Genomic DNA, 13,717 nt, shown 5'->3' on the forward strand with positions numbered 1-13,717 from the left:
GGCACTCCACGTGTTACTTGACTAATCCTGCCTTCAGCGGCGAGTTAAAAAAAAAAAATGGCAGGAGCTGGGACGTTTAGTCCGATTTAAATTAGGGAAATCGGCCGCACAAGACAATTCGAGGTTTCTAAGAATGCTCAGAACGTGTAGGTCAAGTTCCCACGGTAAAAAGACGAGTTCATATTCCTCTTTAGAGCACCTTTAAGTGTGTGGATTTCAGTGGACAAAACTACAGGCACAGAATAAAGCTCTCACTAAGTGCGTTTTCTTTTCCAAGTGACACCTTTGTGAGCCATGAGCTAATGGCAGAAATATTGAAAGAACTGCCATGAATTTCCCATGCATAAGTGTTCTTGAAGTGCAGAACTGTGGAAAGAACATGGTTAAAGAATGCAGCGCAAAAAGACACGGAGTGAACAGGACTGGCGCTGACTTCAAACGGTACAATTTTCCTTTTGAGAAAGGAGAGGATCCTGGCCTTGCAAGTAGAGATCGCGATAAGATTCACGCAGGTTATTGCGGTATCTTGCTTGCTCGAGGTAGATAGAAAAGAGCCCAATGCAGAAGAAATCTGATGAACTAAAGCGGCTGTTTGGGGCAAATTAGCTGCAAACAGCCACTTTAGTTCATCAGATTTCTTCTACATTGGGCTCTTTTCTATCTACCTCGAGCAAGCAAGATGCCGCCATAACCTGCGTGAATCTTATCGCGATCTCTACTTGCAAGGCCAGGATCCTCTCCTTCTTTCTCAAAAGGAAAATTGTACCGTTTGAAGTTGGCGCCAGTCCTGTCCACTTCTTCGTTTGTCCGTGTCTTTTCGCGCTTCATTCTTTAACCATGATCACTGACCAACAAGCCCAAACAGCCACTTTTGTGGAAAGAAACCCACTGTGTGGTTATTACGAAGTTGGGCTGGCTCTATCAGCACACTAATTTACACCCTGATCACAGAACCTGATTGTATTAGTTTTGAAATGAGGAAGAATTTACATGAGAAAAAAACCTCTTACAATTGACTTTTAAACAAGAGAAGACAGCCTGAAAGGGGATGAAGTGTGAAAAAATTTAAAATTAATAAAGCCTCCAACTAGTAAAGGTGTAAAAATGCAGTATGCATGGTATGATTGAACATCTAAAAACTATATATATATAAATGGGCTATGAAAAACACTGTAGAAGAGGACCATGGATCAGTTTTGATCACTTTGGGCTCTCTAACATGCACTGACATCACATAGCACACGAGCATTTTCGCATAATTGCCACCCATTTCAGAATGCAACCCTCTGGAATTTACTCCCGAGCATAGTATTTCCAAGAACAGCAACACGAGGCAATGTGCTGGTTTCATTTCTGTATTTTCCTATTCTGTACCGGACAAGATTACAGCCCCTCCTCAAAAAACAAGATGGCGGCAGTAGTGCGTTTTCGAAGGCTTCCTCTCCAAGCGTATATTGGCAGTCTCTCCGATGACAGGAGGCGAGGCTGGCAGTGAGGTAGCTTCTACAAGGCGGCTGCACCAGAGATGATTTCAATCAGCTCCTTGGTGATGACCGCCTGCCTGGTCCTGTTGAAGGTCAGCGTCAGCTTGTCAATCATCTCGCCCGCATTCTTGGATGCGCTGTCCATGGCTGTCATCCGCGAACTCTGTTCGCTGCACGAGTTCTCCTTCATCGCGTAGTAGATGAGACTGGCCAGCGTATACTCCTGGTAGCTCCTCAGAACTTCGGCATCCAGACTGTCGTACAGGGTGATCTTTTCGCTGCCGCTCACGGTCTCCAGACTGAAGACGGGCAGGTCGCTGGTTGCATATGAGACGACCGACTTGAACCGGTTGTACAGCATGATTCCTTTGTCGAACTCATAGTCGCAATTGAGGACGGCGTTGGCCACTTGGACAGCATCATCGAAGATGGGCGGCTTCTTGCCGAAGTCAGAGAAACTCAGGATGATGTTCTTGCCGTAGAGGCGTTGAAGGATGCCACGTACCTGGGTAACAACAACAATAAAAAGGATTAATGAACATGTTGTGCCAAAAATACGCTCATGCTAAGAGGTATGCTCCACAGGACAACTTCGAATGAATTTTGACCACCTGGGGCTCATTATTGCACACTGAAATTTCAATACAAAAGCGTTTCCATTATTTATGTTCATTCCATTGCAGCTTCCGTGGCTTGAATTGGTATTTCAGAGCTTGCGCTGGACAGCAAAATGGCACAGTTGCTGAGCTGACATGATAGGTAATTAGCAAGAAATAAACTGCAGATATTCAATTAAAGAACTCTGAAACGCAAATGGCTCACAAATATCTGGTGCTTTAGCAATGGGGTATCTGACTGTATTGATGTCATTCTGTCCCTAAATGTGTGAGCATCATGGTATCCTGTTCCCCAACGTTGGGACATGTCTTACCGTGTCTTTTAGCAAATACTGCAACACAAAAACCACAGAAAACAAAATACCACTGTTACAGTAAGGTTTTCAACCAGATAAGGTGCGCTTACTTATCAAAACATTTACCAAAATATGACCTGACTTTATTCGCCAGTTCAGACTGATAGAAACCAGGGCAACGTTATCCACGTTAGAAACGGGTGAAAGTATGCTAGTAGAAAATAAGAGATCACGGTAAGATAGAATGAACATTTCAAGAATTTGAGCTAATGGCTTCATCTGGCAGTCTCAGTCGAAATTCTTTGAGCAAAGCAGCTGTCACTTGCCAGTCATGCTGGTACTACACAGTCTACAAGGTGCACAAGGTGCACGCCTGTATCGAAGGTGGTGCACAGCTAAAAGTTATAGTTACCTGTAAGCTGAGTGCAACCTAATGCACCACTACACCGGCGTAGTCAGAATGCCAAAAATTAAACGCTTCCAATTTTCCCTTGGCTACCCCCCAAAGTGTGACCCCACAACTGCCCCGAAGCAAGCACTTCGGTACGCAGAATGCGCTTTCGCTCAAAGTGCACCGTACAGAAGAGGGTCCTCTCCAAGTAGACAAGTGCGAATTTAACACACACTAACATGCCGAAGCCTGCAAAACCTCACCTTATCGCCGACACAAATGATGCGAGCATTCTCTAGGAGCTGCGGGTCCTCCTGCATCATGGTTCGGATGCGCTTGGCGACGCTCGAGTGGATCGCACCACAGAGGCCACGGTCCGACGAGATGGCAATAATGAGTGTCTTCTGCTTGCCTTCGGGTGGCTTGATCTCGGCCACATCGTAGAAGGCCTGGGCCCCTTCGCCGTAGGGTCGTGCCTGCTTGAGGTCACGCTCGGCACGGGCGTACTTGGCGGCCGACACCATCTTCATACTCTGGGTGATCTTCTGGATGTTCTTGACGGACTTTAGACGCACGCGGATGTCTTTGAGGGTGGCCATGTTACGGGCCTGGACGCATACGGGCGCAAACGCGCCGACTTTTTGCAAGGCGGAGAACATATCGAGTCGGGGGGAAAAGTTACTCGCCGGACAAAATGTCGACCTCCACCTTGCTCTCGCCGACGGAAGTGCAGAAGGAAAGTTGCCTTCGGCGGAAGCACGTGACTGTTTTATGAGCGGGGGTGCTGGGACTTCGTTGCTTATTTAAAAACCTTCAAAAACTTCTTAATTTTTTGTGGTTAGGTTGTTTATTGGTTGTATAGCATATATAAATTTACCGTTAAAATAAAATTTGGTTCTGTCTAGTTTCGGTTTCAAACATGTCGGTAATATGGCTACTTGTTCGTTCTTGCAAACTCCGTGACAACTGGAGATTCTCACCACTTTCCCCAATAAAACTGGCCTGAAAATAAACAGTTAGAACTAATAGCCATTAAGCCTGTGCTAGAGTTTGCGAATTTAGTGCACAAAATGAACATGAAAAGCAGCCAGCCTTGCGAATTTAGTTTTGACGATGCCCCGCCGTTTTGTTGCCTGTTTTAGCTTATGGGTCATTCAACCGAACTAATAACTCCTGTCTCTAACATTGCCAACACAGATGATTCATAAACAGGCTTGTTCTGCATGGAATGGCTTTCTCCCCAATGTCATCAATGTCATGCTGAATAGAACACAACAATGTTTCTCTCTCTCTCTATGCATTGAAGACAGCAGGGGAGAAGTAAAAGTTTTTTATTATTCAGACTTTTTACATTGCCTCTGAAAACATAAGGTTTCTCACATGTAGGTTAGCCACCTATCAAATGCAAAAATTGTACAGTTGGAGCCAATGATCAGTAGAACAAGGGATTGTGTGTAATCCAGTGAGGCTTGGGCTGGTTGATAGCTTCGGGGTGGGATGTGAACAGCGACTTGAAAGCTTCGCTAGTGTTTGGGTCCTTGGCTATGCTGTAACTTTGGCGTGCCTTTTCAGGAAGAATCATCTTGGTCGCAGCACCGACTTCGGAATTCTTTGCGACGCCACTCGTGGATGCTCCACCTGAAGATGGACACACAAGAAAAACTAAATAACATGCGCAAAGCACTCAAGACCCAAGTGATCACCCCTTGTCATGAATTAGTATTTCTGAAAGACAACTTTTGCACAATGAGTTGCAACAGCTACAAGAAAACTACTGTGTGAGGGTTCACAAATAGTATTTACTGCATGGTTCAAAAATTCAATGCATTAGAATCGGTGATAATGTCTAGTGAAGCAGACCTCAGACATGTTAAGAGCTCAATGGTGAGCTGAAAAAAGCGCAGCAAAGAAAAATGTGCATCAGTACGTAACCACATTTATTACCTGGCTCTAATGCAGCTCCTTCATTTTGGGGGCAAGGAAGAGAAAAGTGGAATAAATAGTAAATTTCTGTACACTCCTAAGCACTATGCACAAGTGAAAAAAAAACAAGCACTGCACATAATGTAGTTATTTTAACTCCATTCTATGTACCTAATTTTATAACACACAAAAAAAGAGCAGCGAAGTGTAAACACTGTTTGCATTTTTGAATTAACATAACGTACATGCAATCTGACAATCATTAATGTTTTTCTCTCTTATTTTTTCTCCAAGATATAGTTTTATGAGCCAAAATTGCACCATATACTAATTGGGTGCATATGACAAATATGGCATATGGACAACTTCATACCATTCACAACTGCAGAGTTCTTTGCACCGACTCCGTTCTCTATCTTGACTTTCTTCTTCCCATCTTCCACACTGTCTGATGCTCGTTTCTTTGACTTCTGCAAAGCAAAGGCAAGTGAAATAATATTTTCCTTAATGTAAACTTTGCTTCTTGACAAGTGCTCGAATAATTGTCCACGCTTCAGAAGTGGTAACAGCAATACAATTTTTCACTTTATGTCTGTCACCGGTTTTAAGCTTAAACTTCTTGAAAAAGAAGACAAAAGTGATGAACAACAACAAATAAAAACAAATCAAACCAAGAACAACCAGTTACACTAACCTAGACTTTCAAGTGCTCTTCTAAGTGCTGAACATGAGAAAGGAATTCCAAGTGGCACCAACATGCCTGTAATGAACTATTAATGTATCAAGTGCCGTACCTTCTGAGATTTCGCTTTAGCTCGGCGCAGCTCCATTCGTGCTGACAAGACGGCAAGGTCATCGTCTGAGCCGTTCAGGACAACAATGTCATCATCTTCAAAAGGCTTTCCACACTGCACAGAAAAAGAAACCAAGGCAGGCAAGTGAAATCTTCACTTTTCTTTCAGCCATTGAATGACAGTCAAACAATATTTTCTGGTGAATTATATGAGCAGCAATTTTTGCACAGCTTATACGATATGGGGCATGAAACATGAGTATTTCTGAAAACCTCTACAAGGAAATTATTAGCAGAACCATACACTCCTCTGAGGGCTAGCAAGTTGAAAAATTTACGAACAAAAGAAACCAGACTCCAGTGCCATACCTTGTGACAAACTTCTGACTTCACCTCCTTCAGGGCACGCTCCGACAGCACACATCCACACTGCCTGAGGTAACAGAACCTGCAAAAGGTACAGAAATCTTTCCACAGATGCTCAAACACAAAGATCATGGAGAGAAATGATGAATGCTAAGCACTGCCACACAAACACGTACCACCTAAGACTCGTTTCCTTCAAATATTTCACAGTGAAAATACTGGGCCCTACAACATAACTAAGCAAAATTTTGACAGCTTTCAAAAACATGATACAGTTATGCAAAAGCAGGAAGTACACTATAACTGGAAGTAAATAAAGTACTCCTAAGAATCTTAAACAAAATGTATAACCTACGATTAGCATAAGAGTGCTCATACTATTTTCTTTGAAAAGAGCATATGTTCTTTTTTCCTGAATAAATTTTGAAGTGTGTAGAGGGAACTTCATAACACCGGCAAGACCTACGCCTTAAGCTTGTCAATGAAGAAAAAATGCCTTCAATAATCTGCAATTCCCTTATTTCTGACTCATTCGAGTACCCATTAATTCTAGACAAAAGTCTCGTGGATAATTGAAGTGCTCCAAATGTTAGCAAGAAATGCTTTTCTGCAAAAAATGCTACAGATCTCAAGAGGACGCGAGTGAAAGATGAGGTAAATCAGTTGCTTCACAAAAAGGAACACTCCCAAATCCCTTCATGTCATAAGCAAGCACAGAAAAGGCAAAGAAGAACAAACTGCGGAACACTCACCTGTACTTTCCATTCATTTCGAGGCCAACTACGGGGCAGATGAACCTGGAGGCTCTAAGGTCAACGTACTCGTCCCCCTTGTCTGCATCCCGCTTCTTGTAGCCAGGGTTTTCAGTGGGCTTCAGCTCCACTATGTCCTAAAGAGGGAATGATTACATGAAACATTAACCTAACCACAATATGTCCCACATTGACATCTTTATTGCCTAAGAACTTATTCTTGATTTAGGCACTGAACCCGTAGTCACCACAGGTTCTTGACCAGGATGGCTAGGCATTATGATAAAATCATTTCAAACTGGTCGAGAACTCGGAGTGAACAAGACGTTGCAGTATTCTCAAACTGGTGTAAGTACTTCTGCAAAAGAGCAGGTAGATATGACTGACATCCATGGCAATATATAACCGTACACTAACAAGTAAGCAGGCCACTTGGTCGCAAACACCACGCGTTCAAGCATCCTTTTCTGCCTAGAAAGGCCGAGCACCAAACAGAAGTATGCGTGTCATAAATTAGAAGATCCGATGAGTCGAGGTCGACACGTGAACTCAAACTCAATCGCATGGGCGGCGGATGCTTTGGCCACTGCTACGGAGAACGTTGTTGATTCGCAAACAAAACTAACCTTCAGTGAACGTATGTGCTTAGCGGCCTCGCAGGAGGAGTCTTTGTTGAGGAGATACTCGATGACGGCCTCCTTGTTGTACAATCTGAAAAGCGGAACGCAACCATGCGGTCACAAATGTCACGCACTGAGAGGACTGAACATGGTTTACATGGATTCCAGGCGAACGAACGAAGCACATAAGTAATCGAAAACACGATCAACGAATGCGGTTACCTGCCGAGTTCGCAGGACACGATGGGTTGTCTGAGCTCTTCCTGAGTGATCGCGCAGTGTTTCCACTTGGCCACGGCTTCAGCATCTTTATCTTTCTGAAATCCCATGAAATACAATGACATGAGTGAAGAAACAAGTTCGGACCGACAGCTACTTACTTGTTCGGGCTTCTGTTTGGTTCTAACGAGTTCATCGCGACGTGGGATTGTACCGCCGTCGCATCCCATCTTGCTTAAACTGCCGAAATCACACTAGCAGTAACAAAAAACTGTTGTTCACAAACGATCGCTGCGCCGAAGGCCCACCACAACACGACTGAAGGAAAGCGGAAGCCAGAAAGCGCATGAGCAAGCGTATGAGCACGTGACACAAACTTCCGGCAACTGCTTGGCTGCATTGCATTGCACCGCTAACCAACACACCTAATTTTTTCAAGCCTTTCCTGCCATTAAAGTAATATATAATGGCCAGTAGCGCTAACCAGTTACATTTTACAGCATTAATATGCCACTATCAAGTTGGTATACTTTACATGAAGAGATGTCACGTGACATGCCTTGATTGGGTTGGCGGTAATCTTTAGTACTAGCCATGCGGGTTGCGATGTGCCTGCGATAGTCAAATTTAGCAAATCGTGCAATAAAGGCTTCCTTCATTCATTCGACACTACCGGTCGGGTTAGTAGTTCGAGATGGAATTTGCGTTTGAGGACGACGTATTCGATTCGCCTAGGGTCAGGAATCAGCAGGCGGAAACTTCGTACAACGCCAAGATCTGTGAAAGCGAAGTGAGTAGTATTCAAGCTCTTGGGAAGTGCAACGTAACTGTTCTCTAATCACTCCCTCCCCCATAAAAAGAGAGAGAGAGATAAACACATGCGTATCCTTTCAGTGGTTTATCAACACCACCTCTGATGATCCGGAGGAAAAGATGATGCTGCAAAAGTACCAGGGAGACTATCATTACATGAAGAGCGACTTTCGCCGCGCATTGGAGGATTACGGCCGCTGCTTGAATCTGGCGCCAAAGTCGGCCACCTCTGTGCAGCGGGACTGCATGGAAGGAATGTCGAGGTGTTGCTTGAACCTTGGCAAATACGACGAAGCCTTAAAGCACGCCGAGATGTTGGTATGTAAGCGACCTTTCCCACTCAAGCGTGAGCATTGCCAGTCGAATCACCGTTTCTTTCTTTCTCGAATTCTACAGGAGACGTTGTCGACGAACTGTGATCACAGGGTTGCGGTGTGGATGCTACGCTCCGAGATATACAACCGGACGGAAAATGCGACCGGTATGAACGGCGTGTTACCTTTCATTTCCTTACAACCAACTTTGCGTCAACTTTGATTCGTAGTAGCGGGACACGCGGTACGAAATTGCGGCGTTCACAATGCGCTCGGCGCCAGTGCGCATGCGCGCACGTCTCATAGGTGGTGCTGTGCATGTACAGTCTTTGCCGAAAGTATACAGCCCAAGGGGTCTCCCTCTGAGCGCTACAGCAAAGCCCTTGGGCTGTATATTTTTGACAAATACTGTATATTGGCTGCGAGCCTAATGATGGGAACACAGACATTAAGCACCACGAGCACTGATTGTAAATTGATGTTTATTTGCCAACTGGCTCGAGTTATCGTCATGAATGCCTTTGGAATTATTGACATACTGTAATTCACTGACGAGAGTGTGATCTCTGCATTTCAGAAGAAAGTGCGGCACTTTGCAGGTGCCTACTGGTTCGTCCATGGACATCTAATCTTTGGCACAGGCTTTCAAAGTGCTACTTAGAGCTGATGGGAAATACAAGTGACTCCAGTAGCCTGGCATTTAAGGCAGGAGCATGCCTGTTAAAAACGAGGTAAAGTGTCTAGCTCATTAAAGGTGCACTGAAGAGGATTCTGAACTTGTCTTTTTGCCGCGGGAACTCGATCTACACGTTCCTAGCATTCTTAGAAACTGCAACTTATTGCCCTGTATGGCCGATTTCCCTAATTAAATCGAATTAACGTCCGGCTGCCGCCCTTCTTTTTTAATTCTGCCTCGTACGATGGGCGGAGTCGACCAACGCGTGAAGTTCCTTTCAGCCAGCTCCGTGGAGGCTTTGCTTTCGCTTTATTTTGTTTTTTAGGTTTCCATGAATAAATAGTTTCATTCGCAGATAATATAGCTGCAAAATAAGCCCGAAGAAATAAAAATACGCGTGGACTATTTGCTACTACGGACTACTACGTATTACTCCGCCGATGGCAGAGCGGCAAGCCGCCACGGGACTGGGTGAAAGGAACTCCACGCGTTGGTCGACTCCGCCCACCGTACGAGGCAGAATTCAAAGAAAAGGGCGGGAGCCGGCCGTTAATTCGATTTAATTTGGGAAATCGGCCATACAGGGCAATAAGTCGCAGTTGCTAAGAATGCTAGGAACGTGTAGATCGAGTTCCCGCGGCAAAAAGACAAGTTCAGATTCCTCTTCAGTGCACCTTTAAGTCTGCGAGTCGAGTACATAAAGAAACACCTTCTTTACAGATTGCTGTACCAAGGAGCTCTGTCAGGCAATCAGTCTTTTGCAAAAGCACAAAATCTCAAGGCGCTAGCTGAGGTATCGAATTCCAAGGCAGCGTTACAAGACGGCCTCGATGACACTGACGTCTTCATTTCAGGTTGAGGAGCTGGTCAAAAACCTGGAACTCCCTGAAGAATTCATAGAACAAGCACTGAACGTATGTTCCACCATCTGCTTGAGATAGAAATAGCTTTTCGTGGTCAAAGAAGAATCATTGAACTTCCATGCGTAGTTAGCAGCAGCATGAAGTGCTGTAAAATGACCCCCAAGCCAGTCGTTGCATGCTTTTTGAATTGTACATGAAAGATATACTCAACGCCAGTTATCTCTTTTTAGGAGTTTGAGAAAGAAAGTGAAGTTGTGAATGCGGCAGAGAATGATGAGGAAGGCGACTCACTTTTATTGTTGGTAAGACTTCTTTAAATTTGTGTTTGAATATAGGATTAGGCATAACCAAACCTGTTTCCTAGCATCTAGAGCATTTATGTGAACTAAACTGCATTTCTAGCTCACACTTGCAATTTCATTTCAGAGTATGGCAGCAGGAGAGGTGACGGCGATGTTTGAGCAGCGCTGGTTCTCTTGGATTGCAAGGCACGAGCACAGTAGCGGCGAGCAGTGTTAAAGAAGAGTTGCAACAGAAACTGAATGTCATTCTCACAACATATTGTTTACATGATGGCAAGCTGAAGAACTAGAGTTGATAACAGATGGCGATGATATGATTTAATGGCTGTGGGCCTAGCACACGAGCGCTCCTGCTCATGCTACTGCCCGCTTCATCATCTTCTAGTCCGTCACAATATGTTCTGTGCATATGTAAAAATAAAGCCACGTTCACTTCACGAAATATATTCAGAAAGTCTTCCCAGCTCAATCACTGCAATGTGATGGTTGAAATGAGTCCCAAATGAGAAGCAGTTGCCACCTCCACCGATCAGGAGAATTTTTGAGATCTCGTTGGAGTCCCTGATGAGCACACTACTGTGGCCGAAGGTCATGATGGGGCGTGCTGGGTCCTGTCCTGGCAGTTGCACTTCTCTGCAGGACATGGATGCCAGGTTTATAACTGCCAGTCCACAGGCTTTGCCACACCTGCCACTGACTCCTCCAACAAGTACCACAGTGTTTGAGTCAGCCAGGTGTGCTGTGTGGCTAAACCTGCAAGAGTTAATGGATAAGTAACGGTATGTCAGTGACAACCAAGAGTGGCCAACACACAATAGCACCCACCTACACACACTATGATATGTACCCTCAACAACAAATGAAATTCGTACACACAAATGCAAAGGTGAAGAACTGAAAAAGGTATACAAACAAGGCTCATTACAGCTTTTTAAAAAGCAGTGATTGTACCTGCAAAGTGATAGTTAATCATAGAAATCGCTAATTTCCCAAACTTGAATCTTCTCAATCTTCTGTTTGCATTTCAGTTGTCTCCAATAGTAGTGAGGTTGTGTTCGAACCATTATAACACAGGTTAAATTCCGATGGGCTGGAACAGGGCACAGTGTTTAGATAAGCCAACGACCTCTTTATATTTTTGAAGTGCACTAACTAGCTCAACATTTTAGCAATACTGCTGCACACCTAAGGAGAATTAAACAGCAAAAAGAAAACGATGTTGATGAACATGCTCAACGTTTTAAAGCATGTGTGATCTCAATAGTCCGAGTAGGTGGTTACGATCACAAAAGGTCCATCTTGTGGGAAATCCAATTTACTTTTCCAAAGCTTTTTTTTTTGTTTTGGAAAAATTTGCTCTTCACTTTTGTTTTTAGTGAACTTGTAAAGTGAGCTTCATATGACAGCATTTGTGAAACAAAAGCCAGCAATAGGCACATCATAAAGCTGTCTCGACAAAGCAAGGGTCCTACCTAGGCAGAAGTCCATCGACAGGCAGTTCTTGCCACCTCAGTGTATTGATATCAAAGCTGTAAACGCAGTTCAGAGGTTGCTCATTACCCGACAGCCCACAAGTAATGATCATTGAGGACTCGTCATGAGTCGCAACTGCAGCATGACTGTGTCGTGGTAGAGGTGACGCTGCGTTGTCTGTGACCAAGCTCCAGGAACTTGTTGGGACATCCAAGACATAACAGTCACTCAGCGCTGCATCATGTGGTGTTCGTCCACCAAACAGGACGACTTTCTGGCCGCCTCCTGCACTTCTGAGCTTTGTCAAGGTATGTCTCCATCTTGGCGGCGGTGTGAATTCAAAATGCGATGGCCTGGCCATGCAAGAGCCGTTCGAACAGTACAAGACGACATCACTATCGCACGCTCGGAGGGGCGACGTCCGGCCCCCATTTAAAAGGACGGAGCCGTTGTCGAGGCACAACATTGCAAAGTGCTGTCTGCCTTCCAAGCACGCAGGGACCGGTTCCGACAAGAAAGTTTCTGGATCCGTCAGAACAGGTGCGAAGACTCTGGAATGTTTTCCACCGTTCTCCGCGAACCCACCGACTGTAATTACTTTGCCGTCTCCAGTCAGTACTGACGAGTGACCAAACCTCCACAGGCAAGAGCCTACAGTGTGCAACGTCCAGTCCACCTGCGCCTGCTGGTCTACGTCTCTGGGCACACAGGCGACATCACGTTGTGTGAGGCTCGTTCGAAAGGCACCGAACGTTTTTCCTTTCCTGGACAAAGAGAACGCGTAGTGGGAGCATTTCTCGTGCCACTCTTCGAACTCGTCGAAAGGTTCGAGACCTTGGAAGCGCAGCGCTTCCTTAGCGTCCAGGCGACGGACAAACTCGTCCATGCTTACGCAGACGCACGCTTCGAAGCCGAGCGTCAGATACCTGCTTCTCAGCGACCTTACGTCTGGGTACTTGTGCAGAGATTTCAGCGGCGAACCGAGAGACTCGAAGTGTCCTAGCATGACGATCGCGAATGCGTCGCGCGCTTCCACTTGTTCGTAAACAGCAAGGGCCACGTCGTCGAACTTGTTCGATATCCACTCGATGAGCCTGTCGGAATGCTTCGTATCCAAGTACGAGAGCACGCACTCCGCAAACACGAGGGTTGGCGCGTCGAAATCTAAACCACGGTCGCGAAGCGCTGTCTCCAGTCTGTTCAGATCACAGATGTCTTGCCCCAAGAGGCAGTACTGCGCCTGAGGCCCCGAAGTCACTGACTCGTTCACCAGTGAAGTAAGGTCGGTAGAGCTTTCAATGATTTCTTTCTTGTTGGCGGCGACCGCCGGTAGGTCAACTTCGAAATAGCGGCAGCGGACCGGTAGCCCGCAGGCCGCCTTCAGTCTGAAGAAGTTGGCATCATATCCGGCGCCGAGGCACAGGACTTGGCACGGCGTTTCACCCTTGAAGAAATCGCAGTAGCTCTCGAACAGCAGCGACATGCACTTGGCTCGAACGTAGTAACCGCGGTTGATGAGGGGCGATCTTCGAGCGCACTTGGCGACGAACAGCTTCGTGAGGTCGTCTGTCACGTATCCTCTAGAAGCCATGGAGCACTTACTGACAATGCTGCTGTCATTCGTCCTTTGCACTGAACGGTTTTTGTCCTTTTTAGACATTTTAGCGCTCGCAGTGTAGAACTGCTTATTAACTTACATAAACAGAGGCGGTAAAAGTTTGCAGATCGTCATCTACCTTTCTCTACTCGCTCAACATAAGGGCGCCGCCATGTTCTTGTACTGTACCGCATTTCACAGATAGTAAATAAAATTAA

General features: G+C 45.4%; 4 protein-coding genes across 4 annotated transcripts; 1 reads left to right on the forward strand and 3 right to left on the reverse strand.

The window, feature by feature from the left end:
- Positions 1-1,339: 1,339 nt before the first annotated feature.
- Positions 1,340-3,534, reverse strand: ATPsyngamma (ATP synthase, gamma subunit). The gene is made up of 2 exons (XM_089552080.1): positions 3,052-3,534; positions 1,340-1,989 (listed from the first exon to the last, which is right to left on the reverse strand). The coding sequence occupies exons 1-2, from the start codon at positions 3,445-3,447 to the stop codon at positions 1,504-1,506; spliced, it is 882 nt and encodes a 293-aa protein (XP_089408206.1). The 5' UTR covers positions 3,448-3,534; the 3' UTR covers positions 1,340-1,503.
- Positions 3,535-4,102: 568 nt separating this feature from the next.
- LOC149335383 (replication termination factor 2) lies at positions 4,103-7,812 on the reverse strand. Its single transcript, XM_089552085.1, has 8 exons — positions 7,623-7,812; positions 7,465-7,559; positions 7,249-7,333; positions 6,623-6,759; positions 5,874-5,952; positions 5,506-5,619; positions 5,085-5,181; positions 4,103-4,426 (listed from the first exon to the last, which is right to left on the reverse strand). The coding sequence occupies exons 1-8, from the start codon at positions 7,689-7,691 to the stop codon at positions 4,221-4,223; spliced, it is 882 nt and encodes a 293-aa protein (XP_089408211.1). The 5' UTR covers positions 7,692-7,812; the 3' UTR covers positions 4,103-4,220.
- A 227-nt stretch (positions 7,813-8,039) lies between these two features.
- On the forward strand, positions 8,040-10,875 carry LOC149335384 (uncharacterized protein C8orf76 homolog). Its single transcript, XM_089552086.1, has 8 exons — positions 8,040-8,251; positions 8,356-8,592; positions 8,671-8,755; positions 9,166-9,319; positions 9,985-10,057; positions 10,119-10,178; positions 10,358-10,429; positions 10,554-10,875. The coding sequence occupies exons 1-8, from the start codon at positions 8,156-8,158 to the stop codon at positions 10,644-10,646; spliced, it is 870 nt and encodes a 289-aa protein (XP_089408212.1). The 5' UTR covers positions 8,040-8,155; the 3' UTR covers positions 10,647-10,875.
- LOC149335385 (tRNA wybutosine-synthesizing protein 4-like) lies at positions 10,402-13,665 on the reverse strand. The gene is made up of 2 exons (XM_089552081.1): positions 11,902-13,665; positions 10,402-11,182 (listed from the first exon to the last, which is right to left on the reverse strand). Exons 1-2 carry the CDS (start codon positions 13,560-13,562, stop codon positions 10,864-10,866), a joined length of 1,980 nt encoding a protein of 659 aa, XP_089408207.1. The 5' UTR covers positions 13,563-13,665; the 3' UTR covers positions 10,402-10,863.
- Between the last annotated feature and the right edge of the window lie 52 nt (positions 13,666-13,717).

This window comes from Amblyomma mixtum, chromosome 7, assembly GCF_055824585.1.
Source record: "Amblyomma mixtum isolate Tamu chromosome 7, ASM5582458v1, whole genome shotgun sequence".
Classification (NCBI taxonomy): domain Eukaryota; kingdom Metazoa; phylum Arthropoda; class Arachnida; order Ixodida; family Ixodidae; genus Amblyomma; species Amblyomma mixtum.